This window comes from Ailuropoda melanoleuca, chromosome 12 (genome assembly GCF_002007445.2).
Source record: "Ailuropoda melanoleuca isolate Jingjing chromosome 12, ASM200744v2, whole genome shotgun sequence".
Lineage (NCBI taxonomy): Eukaryota > Metazoa > Chordata > Mammalia > Carnivora > Ursidae > Ailuropoda > Ailuropoda melanoleuca.
This window is the reverse complement of record NC_048229.1, coordinates 18,980,987-18,998,437: the sequence shown is the minus strand read 5'-3', so window position 1 is coordinate 18,998,437 and position 17,451 is coordinate 18,980,987. Positions and strand designations below refer to the sequence as shown.

At 60.6% G+C, this 17,451-nt stretch overlaps 1 protein-coding gene across 4 annotated transcripts in view; it reads left to right on the top strand.

The window, feature by feature from the left end:
- The window catches only part of OSBP2 (oxysterol binding protein 2), a 164,706-nt gene that overhangs the window by 136,495 nt on the left and 10,760 nt on the right, over positions 1-17,451 (top strand). For 2 of the 4 annotated variants that reach the window (XM_019795656.2, XM_019795658.2), the window contains 10 exons: positions 8,598-8,790; positions 9,401-9,518; positions 10,822-10,989; positions 11,723-11,774; positions 12,009-12,155; positions 13,170-13,415; positions 15,914-16,034; positions 16,319-16,422; positions 16,495-16,590; positions 16,671-16,855. In XM_019795656.2, the coding sequence (XP_019651215.2) occupies positions 8,598-8,790; positions 9,401-9,518; positions 10,822-10,989; positions 11,723-11,774; positions 12,009-12,155; positions 13,170-13,415; positions 15,914-16,034; positions 16,319-16,422; positions 16,495-16,590; positions 16,671-16,855 (1,430 nt within the window). The remainder of the gene's footprint in view (positions 1-8,597; positions 8,791-9,400; positions 9,519-10,821; positions 10,990-11,722; positions 11,775-12,008; positions 12,156-13,169; positions 13,416-15,913; positions 16,035-16,318; positions 16,423-16,494; positions 16,591-16,670; positions 16,856-17,451) is intronic. The other 2 variants (XM_034638743.1, XM_019795657.2) reach the window with 2 other exon arrangements.

The following is a 17,451-nucleotide window of genomic DNA, read 5'->3' as shown; positions in this document are numbered from 1 at the left end:
AATGAACCAGCCTGGTCACAGAGAAATAGGAAGCATGATTTATGAAATTGTCATAAATGCGTTTTTCAGAGGGCTGTACTGAGCCCCAGCCTCCTTCCCTCCACTCGTGGTTTTGGTTGGTGAAGCCGTGTCCTCATGGCCCCTGCAGTTAGGAAAGGCCTGCCTGTTAGGAATTGAATCCAGACCTGAGCAGCTTCCCACTGAGCCTTCCCAGGTCTTGTGCCAGGCAGGGACTCAGCGCTCCCCTGGGAGCTCATGATCCAGAGGACGCACACAGGGATGCTCTGTCACACGTGGGGGCCCAGGGCAGCCTCCTCAAGGGGCAGCAGGGACAGCAGCTCCCAGGCCCACTTTTGAAGGCCAAGTGTGTAGAGGGCCTGGGGAAGAGCTGGGGAGGCTCACAGTCAGCCGGGAGGGTGAGTGCAAACCCAGATGACCACAGCCCACCAAGAGAGTGACCCTTGGGGGGGCTAGTTGGACGTCCGCGGAGCCAGGGCAGGGCCTGCAGAGGGAATGGCCACGGAGCGGGACTTATGCCAGTGAGGAAAGTCACTCACAGGCAGGGAGGGAAGGACCACGGGGCCTCGGCGTCTGAGGGACTTTTCTGCGGCAGCATCTTGCCCATCCCCCTGCTGACCTGGGCAGCCTGCAAGGAAGCCCCGAAGCTTCCATGTGCAGCATAGGGCCGAGCATCAGGAGCCACGGTGGACATGTGAGAGTGAGCAGGTGGTGAAAACACAGGGCCACGGGGGCGTCGCGCGTGGCAGAGCTCCCCGGCGGGGGATTTTGCAAGTCTGGCGGCCCTGGTCCCCTGCATGGATTCCAGCCCGCCGCTGAGGAGCTCTGTTAAACAGCTTTGGTTCTTAGATGGAGCCTTGAACCTCAGTGCCCCTGTCATCCGGGTATTTGTTTCCAAAAAGGAGAAGAATAAATTCCAGTGTCATTCTCTTTTCCTGTAAGTTTATCTTTGGGATAAAGCAGAGAGCCCTGGTTTGAAGGACGGGCCTCCGGGAAGGTGGCGGGGTCACACAGCCGTCCACCCAGCTTCTTCCCATTACCTTGTTTGCTCCTCACAACGGCCACATGAGGTTGGGGTCACCGTGGCTTCCTTGTCATCATCATCATTTGTGTTAATCAAGTGCCACCCTGAGGCCCAGAGCAGTCATTTCGCCTATAGGGGGGCAGGCCTGGCTGTTACATGAGCCCTTGGGGTCACAGCCACCGGGCCCTGGGCTGTCCGCAATGCTGGCTGTGGGGTCTGTGCTGAAGGGCTGAGGCACATCACCCATCACCAGGCCCAGCACATCTGCGCTTTCCCGGTGACCCGGGCTTCCCACGGGTTGCCTGTGAGCCCTGGGTTCCGGCCTCATGGCCCCTGCCCCCAGCAGAAGAAACTTTCAGTATCGCCATGGACATTCTGGGGGCGACCCTGCCCCAGAGGCGCTGGCGTCCTGTCCCTCTAGCGCTGAGCCCCTCAGCGGGCTGGCAGCCTCTGGCTTGTTCCCCACCGGCCTTTCCTCCAGGCCCCCGCAGCGGGGGGATTGCCCCCAAACAAGGCAGGCTGCTCCTGACATGGCCCCCTTGCTTGAGCTGTGAGAGGCTCCTCAGAGTTCGTGACTCGTGTTGGGGCCCAGGACTCAGCCCCTCCAACCACAGGACCACCCCAGGGCCTTAGGCGCCGTGAGTTTGGGTCAGCCTGGCTTAGACGCATTGAGCACTTTGCAACAGGGAGGCATGCAGCTGCTGGTGGACCCTGAGGCCTAGGTGGAACCCGGATCCCCTCAGGGAAGCATAACCACACAGATGATGAGGCATGTCAGAGCCTAGCAGACCTTCAGAGGGAGCAGAGCAGGCTGGAGGGGAGGGGAAGGGGACCTGGAGGGAGGTGGGAGAGCCAGCCCTAGGATCTCAGGCAGGCCTGGAGCGGCGGGAGGCCGGGGTGAGTGCTGGGGTGTGGAGGGGAGGCCTGGGGAGGCGGAGCCTCTCACAGGACACTTTGGGCACTTAGGCTTATGGAGAACGCCTGTGCTTTCCACTCTGAGGCTGCAGCCAAAGACAGTGGTCCAACCCCCATTTTAGCAAGAGCCCCCTGCTGCTTGGAGCATGGACTACAGGTGAGGCGGGGCAGGCTCTTGGAGCCCCTTTAGGAGGTCCCCATTGTCGCCTATGGAGGGGTGGTGGCTTGGACTGCTGGGGGCAGCTGGCCTGGCTAGCCCGGCTGCTCAGTGTGTTGAGAGCGGGGCCCGCAGAGTGGCTGTGCAGGGAGAGATCTGGGCAATCGGGGAGACTGCAAGATGTGGTCATGAGCCAGTAGTGGAAGGGGGGCCCTTGCTGTCTGATCCCCACCTCAGCCTTCACAGTGCTGGACAGGGGCCCAGCGGTCCGTCCCACAGACTCAGGTAGGATGCAGGGGGGCCTTGCCCAGGAACAGGTCTGTGCAGCCAGTGAGTGAGCAGAGCTGGGCAGTGGGTGAGCCCCACAGGCAACCCAAAGACGGTCGAGGGGCCCAGTGGGGGCAGGAAGTGGCCGACAGAGGGCGGATGCCCACCAGGCCTACTTCAAAGGGCCTGATGGGACGGAGAGCACCCTCTGGGGCTCTCAGTTTACCCAGGAAGGTAGCGGCTTGTGAGAGACACCCTTGGGTGCCTGCAGGAGAGCTGGTCAGGACAAGGGTGCGGATTCTGACGGCGGGAACGCCGTGGGGAGAGGCACCAGCACAGCCAGACTGGGAGGGGGCTGGCCGAGAAAAGTGCCGCGCGGGCACAGACAGGGTGGGGCGAGTAGGGCCAGGCAGGAGATGTGTGCAGATGTCGATGCAGTGCTAGGCCAAGGCCTCAGATTTGGGGCGTCGTAGAAATAAAGGCCCAGACCTGAGGAGGGCAGGCGTGAGGGGCCCTGGAGCTGCCCTCCCTGGTCCTTCGGGGGCCCGTGGGCAGGTTCCTGTCCAGCTGACCACTGTTCTGCTCTTGACAGCTTGCTCATTTGGGGCCTGGGGAGATGAATAAAAATAGATTCCATAACTGTTTAAAATCAGTTGGCAAACTGGCGGCCAGATGGTGCTGGTTCCTGTGTGCAAGGAGTAAACTATTTTGAATGTGGAAAGGGCTATTTTAAAGTTGGAATTGAAGTGAAAAGCTGCCTCTGCAGTGCCACGAGTGAGTCACATCAAGGAGAAGCCATGACCGTCCCCACGGTGTTTGGGAAGGGCCGGCCCCTGTGGCCACCGAGTCTGTTCTGAGTGCTGCGTGAGGAGGGGGCACGGGGGGCGGGGGGCTGGCCCGGCCTGGCCAGGGAGCTGCTCTGCCTCTAGGGGCCAGAACGGTGCTGAAGACGTGGCATGGCAGTTTGGCTGGGCCTGACCTGGAGGGACTCTCCCCCCACCCCCAACCCCCAGGTTAGCCCAGTGCTACTGTCATGGCTCCAGGGGTCCCCACTCTTGGTCTTGGAGGCCTGAGATGGCTGTGCGTGTCCGCTATGGCAGCCTCTGAGCCTTGCGGGCCTGGCCTGAATCTCAGCATTGCCCCCTCCTGCTTTTGGGAGGCACGAGCTGAGAGTAGCCTGCTGCTCCTCGGTGAGGGGGGAAGGAAAGACCCCATGGATCCCAGTGTGTCATACCCCAGGTGTGAGCTTCTGGCCATGCACAGTGGCTTGGGGAGAGCAGGACTCTGCACGACTTTGTCCTAGTTGCTCCTTTTACGATAAAAGGCTGGTGAGAGGCAGGTCCGCAGTCATGCTGGCCATGTGAGGACCCGTGTGGGGGGTAGATGGTGGATGGGCAGTCCCCACAACACTGAGAGCTGAAGGGTCCAGCTACCCACCCGCCTGGGAGCCCTAAAGCCTGAGGGTCCCTGCAGGCCAGACATATGGCAGCCAGACATCTAGCGGGTTCTGTCTGGCTGCAGGTGGAAACACAGCCCTTCCTCCCACCCTCCCTGTGTCCATGGTTACCAGAACTTGCTGTGTGCTGGTGGCTAGAGACAGAGCCAGTCGCCAAGCTGGCCCTGTCAGCCCAAGGCCCTCGCCCAGCCTGGAACCTCTGGGCATTCGGCCCATCTCCCCAGCTCCTCCACGAGTCCAAGGGCCACCCACCCCAATGTCCTGCAGTCCTCTGGCACCTTCCTCAGGCCCCCGTGTAGGAGGGCAGTGACCGCGTAGGAGACGGTGCTTCCCAAGCAGTCCCTGAAGGCCGGGCCGAACCAGCGTCTTGGCTCTGCAGACCCTCCCGAGAGCTTGAGAGGCTTCCTGGGCCACACACAGGACAGCCAAAGGACGCAGGCCGGCTGACCCCAAGCCCTGCTCACCCGCCCATGTTTGGGGAACGGCAGGTCATTGTCCCGATTAGGATTAGGAACAACAAAAGCGATTAGAGTTTGTCCTCCTTCCTCCTGGGCACAGCTGGGCAAAGGTTTCCAGCTCAGAGACACTCTGTCCATCCCACGGGATCCCTGTCAGGATGACAAGCCCCTTCACCAGGTGGGGCTTCTGAGAAGAGAGAGCCCCTGGCGGGCAGGCAGGGCCGACCAGCCCCCCAGCCTATTGCTGAGCAGTATGGGGGGGGCAGTTCTGTCCTGGCTTCTGGGTTCTCACTCTGTTTTGGCGCAACTTGGCAGGCTCCCCACCCTCCACACGGAGGTGAAACCACACTGCCCACAGGACCCCACACCTCTTCATCTCGGGGATCCTCTCCACAGCCGTGGGAGTGGAGGAAGGGACGGCTGGGAAACTGGAAACTTGTTCCCACCCAGAAGGCCATCCCTCAGTGGGTCACAGAATCAGGGACTCTGCAGGAGCCCTGGGGCTCGGCTCTCTGTTTTTCCCATGAGGACACCTAGGCCCAGGAGGCTATAAGCGTGGCCCAGGGTGGGCAGCAGGCAATACTGTGAGGGGCCCAGAGGCTGGGCTCCTTGCTCTGCCTGTTCCTGGTCCCTTGCATCACTGAAGAGCTAGTGTGGGTAGGGGGTTTTGGGTGGCTTAGGAAACCGCTCTGGCTCAGGGCCAGACACCAGCTCTCCGAGAATTGTGGCAGAGCCTCAGGGGAAATGTGACCGGATTCAGGGTGTGGGTCAGCCAGGCCCCTCCCTGAGCCCCCGGAAGCTGCCCCCAGCTGGCCCCCCGCGGGCCCCAGGCCTAATCCAGCTTAGTGAACGTGCAGTGCACAGCCCAGCTCAGCATTTCAGGGCGGCGGAGCCAGGCCAGCACCTGCCTCTCTCCGCGCGTGGCTGGGATGGGGCCTGGAGAAGGCCGACAGCGGCCGAGGAAACCTTGGGAGTTGAGGATGGACACCAGGTAGGCCCATCGGGGTGGAAAGGGTGGATGCGCTTGCCACAGCCCATACGGTGACCGGGGCAGTCCCTCTGCTGCGGATGACCCCTCGTCTAGAAGCACTGGCAGAGACCTCAGTCCAGCCAGAGGAGCCCCTCTATGTGGGGGTGCAGCAGCCTCTGGCCTGCCCTCGTCTTTAGGTGACTGTGATGCTCTCTGACCTTCATGTACCCAACCCAGCCACATGAGACCCCAGCTGTCCTGGGGATTTGCTTCCTGTCCGCTGCTGCTCCACACCCTTGGTCCTGCAGTGGCAGCAAGCTGGAGGTCACACCAGGTTGTCAGCCAGCAGCCCTGGCCGCGTGGGCAATGTGCTCAGCCGCGAGGATGGGTGCTGGGAGCCGGCATCACGGAGGCACACATCTCCTGGAGCCTAGCTGCCCTCTAGGAAGCCCACAGAATCCCTCAAGGGGCAGACAGGCAGTGGTACCCAGCTGTACAACGTGGTGACAGGGCTGGTTCCGTGCCCTGGGACACTGCAGGTGGGGTCCACAGGGACTGGGACTCCGGCCCTACACGCATGCCCTGTGGCCTCAGGCAAGTGCCTTGGCCTCCCTGAGCCTCCGTTCCCTCCTTGGCCATTAAAACAGCTGCCTCTGTGCTCGCAAGAAGCTCCGGGCAGCTCTGACCACAGCAGGTGTGTGGCGTGCGGGAGGAGGGGCTGGTATCAGAAACAGGTGTATGGGGTCAGAGCCAGAGGTGAGGGTGACATATGCCTGGTGGGCCACACGTGAGTGGCGTGGGGACGCTGGGGCCCCCAGCGACGAAGCTGGGGAAGATTTGGGGCCGGGTCTGTGCGAGGCTGTCAGGTATTCCTCGAAATACGACAAACATTCCATTTTCCCTTGGAAGAGAAAATGGCCGTTTCTAAGGCAGCTAGACCTTGAGCATATCGGAGCCTCAAGGGCGGGAGAGAGGCAGCCTCATTCATCTTCACACCGTGGTCTTCTTTCCCCCTTAGCTCTTGTTGCCAGAAAGCCCAGAGGCCACACAGCCCTCTGCCATGGGTTTGTGGGGTGTATTTACCATGACCTCTGGCTACTGTTTTATACTTCGTTTAGGGCTCTGTGACCAGTCTTGTTTTAAATGCCTCATGGCATTCTGTGAAAGCAAAGTGCCCATCGATGTTAAAATCCTACCCACCCATTTCACAGGACTCCTGGAAGCATCTGGAACATTTCTGAGGTGCCCAGAGGGGTCCTCTGCCCCCCACCCTCCAGCACTACTACTTTCTCTACCCACGGGTACAGACCCAGCAAAGAGGAACCTTCTTCTGGCCTTTGGAGTGGGTGGTCATGTGTCTGCTGTCAGGACCCCGCACCCCGAGGCCTGCAATGGTGAGGGAGGGGCAGGGACCAAGGAGAAGGCCACTGTAGGACCCTGGGTGGTGAAGGCTTGGCTCCAAGTCGCGAGCCAGGGAGTGGCAGGGTCAGGCCTGTCCTCATCCCCCATGGCGCAACAGTCCGGGAGTGCAGCTCCACACCAGCGGGGGAGCCCCAGAGATCCGTGATTTGCAAACTCTAAAAAGCCCCAGACCTGCGGCTGCCCTGCGTGCAGCCTCTGTCGTCTCCAGAGCCTGTTCTTTCGGGGAGAGCAGGGAAGCCCCTGCATCTGAGGTGGAGGGAACACACCTCTTCCCCAGAGCCTTGCAGGGGAGCTGCTGGAACCCGAGCCTCCGTTTCCTCGTATGTCCACTGGGGACGGATCCCACTCCTCCTTCCTTGAGGACTCGGCTGGGCCGGGGTGGACAGGGAAGCTGGGAGCGGGCTCTGTCGGGTACTACGTTCTGTCTCTCAGGACTTGGGCTCAGAGGGCAGGGCGGCTTGGGCGGGAAGCCAGGCCTTCCCATTCCTGAAACCAGGCTGGCTTCCTTGGGTCCCCATCACGTCTTTCGAATGGGGTGTGTGGGTGAGGGGGTGTCGGGGAGGAAGCCTGGCCCAGCCCACCCCGCACGTGCACGACGGGGAAGGCTTGAGGACAGAGATGCCTGCCGGGGCCTGCCTCTGGCAAGGTGGTCTCCGTCCCTGCTCCCCAAGAGGCCCCGACACCCACCCCTCAGCAGGGTGTTCCCTCATTTAGCAAACACTCGGCGCAGCCGTTGAGTCTGGGGGTTCCGTGGGGTGAAGAGAAACAGGCACAGTCAGCAGAGAAGCTGATCTGTAGACATGAGATTGTGGGGGGCGGAGGGGGAGTGTCTCCGGGGACCTGACTGAGCCGGCTCAGGAGCCTTCCCTGGGGGAAACGCGAGGGAAGTCCGAGCAGGAGCGTTAGCCGGGGTGGGGGGGCAGCTGCCCAAGCGTCTGGTGCCCCTGACAGTGTGTCTGTGGAGGGCTACTTGGCCCAGCGCTGCACATCACCTCCCCGGCTCCTCCCGACAGCCCTCGGGATAGTGCCGCATTGTCCGTGTCACAGACAAGGGGCTGTGTGCCTGTCTCCCTCCAGGAAAGCACGACTAACCCTCGGGGTCAGACAGCGTGTGATGTGTGTGGGAAGGGAGTGCGGGGAGCGGCCATGTGTGTTGGGCCGAGGAAACGTGTCCCTTCCTACTGCGTGAAAGGAGTCCCGAAGGGGCAAACCCAGAGGTCCCTGGCTTGGCCCTCCCTGCCCTCCAGGGACAGCTGAGCCTGGGCCCTCCTCTCCACTGGGATGACGGGCAGAACGACTGACCCCTGCTTCGTAAGAGTGTGGTGGGACCACCTACAGACCTGAGAAGCTGGAAAGAGTCTGGATGTCAGAGTAGGCCCCGAGTTTGAAGGGGGAACCTCACTTAAAAAGCAGAGTTATGTGATACAGACTTCGAGGTAACCTTGTGGAAAGGTCCCGTCTCAGTTCCTGCGCCAGACAAGACCCTTTACCTCTCTAAACCAGGAAGTACAGCGGAATGTGGCTCTCCTTCCTTCCGTGCCAAGGGCAGGGACTGGCCTGAGCACCGCATATGCTTCAGGTTCTCATGCGGACAGAGGTGACAGACCCCAGGTCCGGCACACAGGATGCGGCAGCTGTACTCCGGCCCCAGGAGTCTGAAAACCCAGCATCCGCCAGCCACAGCCCGGGGTTGGTGCCCTGGGATGCCGACCAGGGCAGACGCCTGTCCCCGGGTTGCCTCTGAGAACGTCAGCGTCCCCATGTCCCCACAGAAGCCAAAGAGGGCAGCAAAGCACCCTGACTAAGGGAGGGGGAGGGGTGGCAGCACCCCAGGGCCTTCCTCACGGTCTGGCAGGTGGGGGGTGGGGCGTGGGGCCGTGTGCTCACCCTGCCCTGCCCCCGATCCCCAGGCCTGCAGAGACTTCTTGGAACTAGCAGAGACGCACAGCCGGAAATGGCAGCGCGCGCTGCAGTATGAACAGGACCAGCGTGTCCACTTGGAGGAGACCATCGAGCAGCTAGCCAGGCAGCACAACAGCCTCGAACGGGCCTTCCGCAGCGCCCCCGGCCGCGCCGCCCACCCCACCAAGAGCTTCAGCGAAGGTGAGCCGGTGAGGGCCGCTCGGCCTCTGTTCTTCCAACCTGTGCTCCGTCTACGCCGCCTTCTGCCAGCGGGCTCTGCTTAGACAGCCCCCCAGCCCCCAGTACACATACCCCCTAAACATGCCCACACCCGGGCCTATGTGGCTTTGTATTTCCCACCCACCACCAAAGGCCAATTATCTCCCTGCATTCAGGTTCCAGTTCTCACAAGAAAATCCAGTGAGCCCGACTGTCCCTCTGTGACAGAGCTGCCCTGGTGCCAGGTGGCGGACCACCTAGCCTTTGGCTGGGGTGACAGGTCCGTCAGAAGGGGCAGCTAGACCCCCAGACAGACTGACTAGCATGTTGGAGCGATCAGGGGAGCCTTCCAGAAGGAGGGAGGCCTCTGAGCCCGAGCGCTAAGCCGGAAGCTCATTCCAGGAAGGGTAGCGAGGGCAGCCACAGCCAGGTTACTGCCGACAGGTGACTGGAGCGGGGAGGGAATGAGGGGCTGGTGGGGGGAGGTCAGGGTCCAAAGTGGGGTGCACCCTTCGGGCTCTGGACTTCCTCAGGCAGGTGAGTGAGTTTTCAGAGCTGCAAACTGAGGCAGCAGGTCTGCGTGTATCTGTAGGAAGCCTCTTAACTCCCAAAGGAGAGGACAGTGAAGAAGATGAAGATACCGAGTACTTCGACGCCATGGAAGACTCTCCATCCTTCATCACCGTGATCACCGAGGCCAAGGAGGACAGGTGTGCTCTCCAGGCAGGGCCGGCTGCTCCGAGCGTCCCCCAGGGCTAGCCTTTCCCGCCTTGCTCTTCTTAGGCTCCACCTGTTCTTTGTACTCGTGGTTTTCTTTCAAGTCTTGCTTCACATTATATTTTGATTAGATTTGTTCTGTCCCTCCTTAGATCCAAAATACCCATACAGAGTTTGAATCAGGGTTTCATTTTAAGTGAAGGTGGAAAAAGGGCCTTGGCTGGATCCAGTTCCAGCCAGAGGGGTTGGGGGTGGGGGTGCGGGCTGTGACCCGGGGGCTGGAGCCTAGACGGCGCATCGTCATCCGAGCTTCACACAGTCCCAACCACACCCTCCAGCACGCCAGCATTCTAGAACAGACAGGAGATGCGGGAAGTTCCTTTTATTTTCTATTTCCAATCCTTTGTTTCGTTTTTTTTTCATAAAAGCATCCTCTTTCAGGATGTTTCTAAATACACATTAGAACACAGAGGTAACCGGGACACTGTTGTCAGACTCCAGGTGCTCAGGAAGCGCCCCTGGGTGGGACCACGCTGGTGCAGGACACACAACGGGGAGGAGCATGAGCTGTGGGTGGGTCAGCGAGGTCAAAGGGCAGCACCCTGCGGCTTGAACGGAGATTTGCTGTAATGAGGAGTGGCCTCATTAGGATGTTTTATTCTCATCACGTGCTTCAGGCCCTGTCCACAGAAGGGTCATGAGTATTGCAGCGTTGGGGGACACAGAGGTGGCCGATGAGTTCCACCTGTGTCTGGGGCCCCTGCCATGGCCTGGGGAGGAGCTGCCACTCCAAGACCTGGGGACAGTGACATAACTGACTGCAGCCTGTGCTGCCCTCCACCCCTTCACCCATGGGGCACAGCAGAGTCACAGAGCCTCCGGTGCCCCCCATGGGCGCCCCCTCAGGCAGGGCACTCAGCCCCTCCTGGATGAGGAACTGCAGGCTTCGCAGCGGCCTCACTCCCTGCATCCGATCTGCTGCCCGCCCCACCCCACGCCGCCTTCCATGGATTCCCTGAAGCCCGTCTGGTGAGGGGGAGGCTGCTAAGAACCCGTGGCCACTCCTTTTTTGCCTCTGTGGATCGACATGTGTCACCACCCCCATGTCCTGTTTTCTTCTAGGGTGACAGCCCGTCCGGATCATAGAAACACCTCAGGGAGTTTCTAGTCCTATCAACAGTGTATTTCCAACTCAATTACGGTTCATTTCCTGATAATGTTTTAAAATTTGCTTATATTGCTCTCAAAATGAGATTGGCTTGGCTGTTTTGAATTTCCTTTCACTTTATCACCCAGCAGTGTCACCCTCGTGGACCCCTCCAGCTCCCCGCCCACCCCTCCCATACCTGGAGTCCCCAGGGGCCTGGGCTCCGTCGCCGCCTCCTGGGTGCCCCCACCCCGGCCACCTTCCACACCTCAGCCAAGAGCCCCAGGCCTCTCTGCTGCCACCCGACCAGCAAGCAGGTGACCTCTGTGCTCAACACTCTTCATTGGCTCCCTAGGCTCCTGACACAGCCCCAAGGCCCCAACTACCACCTTCCCTGGCAGTGTAGCTACTCTGGGCTGCAGGTGGGTCCACCCAGTGAATCCTTCCCATTCCCTGAGGCCCTGACTGCCGAGTGCCTGGCCCTCTCCCCAGCTGGCCCAGGTCACCTGTCCTTGGGGATCCTTCAGAGCTTGGGCCCTCAGCCATACCGCCCCCTGCTGCCCTGGCCAACCATCTCACCACAAGTATTCACAGGCACAGGCATGCATCTGACCCACTTCCTCCTGCCCTTCTGGAACCCCAGCCTAGTGTGAGAGTCAGGCCAGCAGACAGTGAGGACATGGTGGGGTCTGTCCGTGATGGAGGGGGTCTACAAGGCCCTAGGAGGCTCTGCCAGAGGAAATGGCCACCCCCAGCTTCATCCGGGTCCTGGGTCCACCAGTCCCAGGAGGGGCTGTATGCAGGGACCTGGGGTGACTGCTCTAGTGGCTGCTCCTATGGGGCATCAGTGGGTGGGAGCCCCTCCAAATCACTGCCCTGGGTCTCTCAGCCCAACTGAATGTCCCAAACTGGAGATGTCCCATTGGAGAAGCAGCCTTGCGGTGGGCTGCCCCTTGCACCTCACTGAGGGGTCTGGATAGAAGGTGGCCAGGTCCCCAGGAGGCCTCAGGACTTGTAAGTAACTTGCCTCCCCTTTTGTGTTTCTTGCAGAAAAGCGGAGGGTGGGACCACAGGCTCAGTGGACTGGACCTCATCGGACAATGTAAGTGAGAGGGAAGATCCCAAGGGTGGCTGGAAGGCAGGCTTGTACTTTGGGCTCCGGGCCCCTGGGGCGGGCTCTGGCTGCCTTCATCCTGGTCTGACCGACCAGCCAGCCTCCCCCTGCGCCAGCACCGTGCCAGCGGCCAGCTCGGCCCTCAGCCTGCACGGGGAGAGGTGAGGGCTGGGGCTGAAGGGGCTCCCTGGCCTCTGCTCACAGGCACCTTCTCTCTGGCAGGTGCTAGATGGCGCCTCACTTGTGCCCAAGGGCCCCCCCAAAGTCAAGAGGCGTGTCCGCATCCCCGACAAACCCAACTACAGCCTTAATCTCTGGAGCATCATGAAGAACTGCATCGGCCGGGAGCTCTCCAAGATCCCTATGCCGGTAGGGGGCTGGGGCGGGGCAGCCGCAGTGGGTTCCAGGGGGCCCTTTTTTGTGCATGGATGAGAAGGAAGGGCCTCTGTGAAGTACAAGCGGCCTGAGTGTCATTCTTAATGACATCTCAGGAGCACGTAACAAATGATCAAATCGTGTTCAACGACATTGTCCAAATCCCCCAAGAGCAGAGGTCTCAGGCTCAGCGCCTCTGCACCTGACAGGGCTTCACGACGTCCCCGCTGTCACGGCCTCATAGATGGGGCATGGCAGGATTGGACCCTCCTTTGGGCGGGAGCGGTCTCTGGCACCCAAGCACACGGCAGGTGGAGGGTGGAGTAGCATCCGCGTGCCACCAGGCTGTGATGGCATCTCCGGGAAGGAAGAGTTGGGAGTTCAGGCCACTTGGTTTCACTGTGTGCCCCGGGACAGACCCCTTCACATCTCTGGCCTCTGTGCCCACACCTGCAAAGTGGGGAGAGTAACGGTGCCCACATAACAGTGTCTGGGAGGATGAAAGAGAACGCAGGGCAGCCCCTGCCTGATGGCTGGCCCAGGGTCACAGCCCAGCATCACAAGAGGTGAGTGACCCTGCCCTGTCCAAGGCCAGGATGGGCGGCTGCCTACAGGAGCGTTCATCAGGAAACTAGCATAATAGCTCAGAATAGGAGGGAAACCCACTCAGCCAGCCAGCCACTCACTCACTGATTCTGACTCTGCTGAACAAGAGTAACTCTGGCCTTTGTGGCGTTTACATTGTAGGAGGGAGAGTGACAGTAACTGCAGGGACAGGGTACGAAATGCAGCAGGTCCAAAAGCGGGGAGGCTGTGGAGAGAACTGAAGCCAGAGGCGCTGGGGAGGCAAGCGCCCGGAGCCGCGGGTTTAGACGGCTTTAGACGGGGTCTTCGGAGGAACTGGACTGTGAAGGTGCCATCTGAGCAGCAGTGTCCACGAACATCTGAGAACAAGGGTGCGGGGCCGGCCCCAGGTCTGTGCTGGGCCTGACCACCGCCTGTCCGCAGGTCAACTTTAACGAGCCCCTGTCCATGCTCCAGCGGCTGACAGAGGACCTGGAGTACCACCACCTGCTGGACAAAGCAGCGCACTGCACCAGCTCGGTGGAGCAGATGTGCCTGGTGGCCGCCTTCTCCGTGTCCTCCTACTCCACCACCGTGCACCGCATCGCCAAGCCCTTCAACCCCATGCTGGGGGAGACCTTTGAGCTGGACCGCCTCGACGACATGGGCCTGCGCTCCCTCTGCGAGCAGGTGAGGTTCACGCACGCTCCAGCCAAGCCACTCCTGCTGGGCCCTGGGGGGTCCCAGCGAGACGAATGGGATGTGGCCTCTGACCCTGACGCGCCTGTGCCCACGGGGCCAAGCTGAGGTCCAGTCAGCAGCTGGGCCTCCTGGAGCAGGGGCAGGCCTCCAGGAGACAGCTGGGTGAGGACAGAGTCAGGGCCCCGACCCCTTCCAGGAACCATGCGGCAGCCTCAAGGGATATGTGTGTGGTGCTATCGGGGAGTCTGGGTGGACCTCAGCAGGAGAGGTGGCAGGCAGAGGGGAGCCCGCACCATGTGGGGACCCTGGTCAGTGATGGTGTAGGCCTGGAGTGTGACGAGCTTCTGGGGTCCAGAGGTCCTGCCCTGGGGGGTGGCGAAGTCAGCTTGCCCCCAACCTTTCTCCATGCCTTCCTCACAGAGATGTGTCTTCTCCCCACGAGGCAGAGCCAAACCCGGGCCCTGGGGTCTGGAAACCTCCGCAGTGGCATGTCAGCCTGCACTTTGGCGCCCTTGTCTGAGCAGGGGTGATTCTGTTGGTGCCTCCCTGGGTGCTAGGGGGACCAGGCAGGTGCCGCGTGAAGGTACCCAACACGGAGCTTCCCGGCTGGGCTGCTGGATGCCAGCCCTGGGCCATACGCTGTTCTGGGCCTTGGGTGGAGCTCAGGAAGCAGAAATTTCACCGTCTGCTGGCTAGTTTAAAAGGCGTGCTCGGCGGCAGTGTAGCCCTACAGGAAGATGGTTACGGTGGCCGCACCGGGGGGACGTGGGATGGCAGAGCACAGCCTGCTTAGAAAGTATAGCCTGGGGATTTGCTGATGATTTGGATGTGGGGAGAGAGGGCAAGGGAGGGAGGGAGGGAGAGAGGGAGGCAAGGGAAGGGAAGGCGGCAAGGATGACCCAGCATTCTTGGCCTGAACTAGTGAGTGAATTCACTTCTTCATTCAGTAGAGTTGACCAAATGCCCCCAAAGTGCCAGGTGCTATACAGGCAGCTGGGAAGTGAGCGGATGGGGAGCCTGTTCCCCTGAGGGGGCAGTGAGGGACAGGTGCTGTGTATGTTGGGTGGTTCTGGCTCCTTTAGAAAGCTGGCTGAAGCCGAGAGTGAGGAAGAAGGAGCACAGGTCAGAGAGGAAGCGGGCGGGCAGCCTGAGGCCTCTGGTTTCACGCGGTGTGGCAGGTGGAGGAGTGATGACACCTACCTTGTTTTATGCCGCTGCCCCAGCCGCTGCAGCAGAGAGTAAAGCCTACAGACGCTTTGCACCACCTACTGTGGCCTGGTGAAGGGGAGGGGTGGATTCTAGATGCATTTTGAAGAAAGAACAGCTAGGATTTGCTAAGGATTAGAGGAGGAACACAAGAAAGAGGGCCAAGGATGACTCCGAAGCATTTGGTGTGAACAGCTGTTAGACTAGATCATCGGCCTGAGCAAGAAGCCATGACGCAGAGCGCCAGGGCCAGCCCCTTGGGGTCATGTCCCTGAGTTTGCCAGTGTGGTGGGCTCTAGGGCACGTGGGACGCTGGCCATGGGCGACAAGAAATGGTTGACGGGTGTGACCTGTGACTCTGAGACCAGAAAGGCAGTGAGGTGCCACTTACAGTGACAGGAGACAATGAGAGACGCAGGCGGGCACGGCAGGAACTCTGGTCAGTCCAAACAGCCACCAGAGTGGAAGCGTCCGGTGGGCAGCTGGAGCGCATGGCTGGGGCCTGAGGCTGACTGAGGCCGTGATACAGTGAAGACATGCCCTAGGGAGTGAGGAAGCTGGGGAGAGGCTGAGCCCTTGGAGCCTGCGACCAAAGGAGCCACAGAACAAACAAGGGGGAATTGATAGGGGTGTGCTGGCAGGTGAGAGAGCCGTCAGGGGCGCCCAGTGCCATGAGAGGAGCGGGGAGGTGCTGGGGGCCCCCGAGGGGCTGTGCAGAGTCTGCTGCACCACCATCCGTGCCGGCACCCGGGGCAGGACACTGATGCGGACTCCTGCTCTGGAGCCATGCTGGCCGGGGGCGGGTGGGGCAGGGCCCAACTCTGCCCCTCGGTTCAAGTGGCTGCCCCAGCCTGGGCCCCATGTGTAACATGGCACAAGCAGGTGCAGCCCTTGCAGATGAGGGGGGCAGCTAACTGGAGAGTGGGCACAGAAGCCCTGGCTAGAGCGTCATACCTCACTTCCTAGCCCTCAGCACAGCTTGTCACAGGGGCCTCCTTGAGGCCAGGCTCTGTCGTCACCCCATTTCAGAGCCCCAGTCCGGCATAGAGAGCCTGGGCCCTCTTCTCCCAACCACTGCAAGCCCAGGACAGCCACCCAGGCTGGTCCCACTGCCACACTCTTGCTTTTCCACTCCGATCACCGTCCTTCCGGGGCTCTGCTCCCAGGGCCATGGAGCCTGTTGTGCTGAGCACAGGGCAGGCTGTTTCTGCCCAGCTGGTGGGGGAGCAGGCCTGGGCTCACATCCAGCAGACGCTCATGTCCTGTGGGTCTGGTCTCAGGTGAGCCACCACCCACCATCAGCTGCGCACTACGTGTTCTCCAAGCACGGCTGGAGCCTCTGGCAGGAGATCACTATCTCCAGCAAGTTCCGTGGAAAATACCTCTCCATCATGCCGCTAGGTGAGCTGGGGCCCTGTGCTCTCCCAGGACAGAAAGACATTCTGGATAAGGGGGAGGGTTTTACCAACCCAGAAGCCAGCTTGGAGCCTCCAGGAGTGACATTACTCTCTCTGCAAATCTGCTGCCCACCTCCCCAAAGGCTTCCTGCATGCCTTCCTGGCCTAGGTCCTGTCCCCAGTCTACACGAATACCGCTTCCGGTTGTCAGCACCCGGGGACTGTGGACAGGTTGGCTGGGGTCTAGCTTGGCAAGCTTTGACCTCTAACCCTTTATCTGGCCTCCAGGTGCCATCCACTTAGAATTCCAGGCCAGTGGGAATCACTACGTGTGGAGGAAGAGCACCTCGACTGTGCATAACATCATTGTGGGCAAGCTCTGGATCGACCAGGTCAGGCGGTGCCCTCAGGGAGGGGGCGTGTGGCCTAGAGGTGGGCCACTGACCACTCCCTTCCCTCACCAGACCGGGGACATCGAGATTGTGAACCATAAGACCCAGGACCGGTGCCAGCTGAAGTTCTTACCCTATAGCTACTTCTCCAAAGACGTAGCCCGGAAGGTAAGCAGGGCCACCTCTTAGAGTCTTGGGGGGGCCTGGAGTGGGGCGTGTGCCTATGCTGATCCTGCCCATGTCCACAGGTGACAGGAGTGGTGAGCGACAGCCAGGGCAAAGCCCACTACGTGCTGTCAGGCTCATGGGATGAACAGATGGAGTGCGCCAAGATCGTGCAGAGCAGCCCCAGCAGCCCCAGCTCGGATGGGAAGCAGAAGACAGTGTACCAGACGCTGCCAGCCAAGCTGCTGTGGAAGAAGTACCCGCTGCCGTGAGTGGGGCTGCAGGGCGGCTGAAGAGCAGGCAGGGAGCGGGCAACAGAGGCACGGGGGCAGCGGCAGGCAGGGAAGCCCGCCCGGCCAGGCAAGAAGCGAGCGGCAGGTACTGGGGTCGGGACGGTTCTGTCCAATGTAGGCAGAGGCCATGTTCTGCAGCTGACATCCCGGGGTGGGAGCCAGACAACCGACCGTAAATAAGCGTGACCATGTCAGGTGGTAGCAAGTTCTACGCAGACTTGAAACAGGCTGATGAGGACAGAGTCCCCACAGTCCAAGGAATGAAAACCAAATGTGAAAATCAGTGCAAGGAACAGAAAACTATAAAAAGTGGCACAGCAGGATCCAAAGAGAGCAAAACAGAAATTCTACAAAGGGAAACTTAAGTAACTGAACTTGAGGACTCCAACTGGAAAGCCATAATAGAATCCATCAACGGAATATAGGTCAGAAGAAAAAAACACTTCAGATAGACAAAACCTGGAAAAGACAAAAAGCTAACAGAGAGAAAGCTTACCGGCTAGTGACCCAGAGTGAGTCCCTGGAGCAGCGTCACCAGAGCCCTGGGAGCCCGTAAGAGTGAGAACCTCAG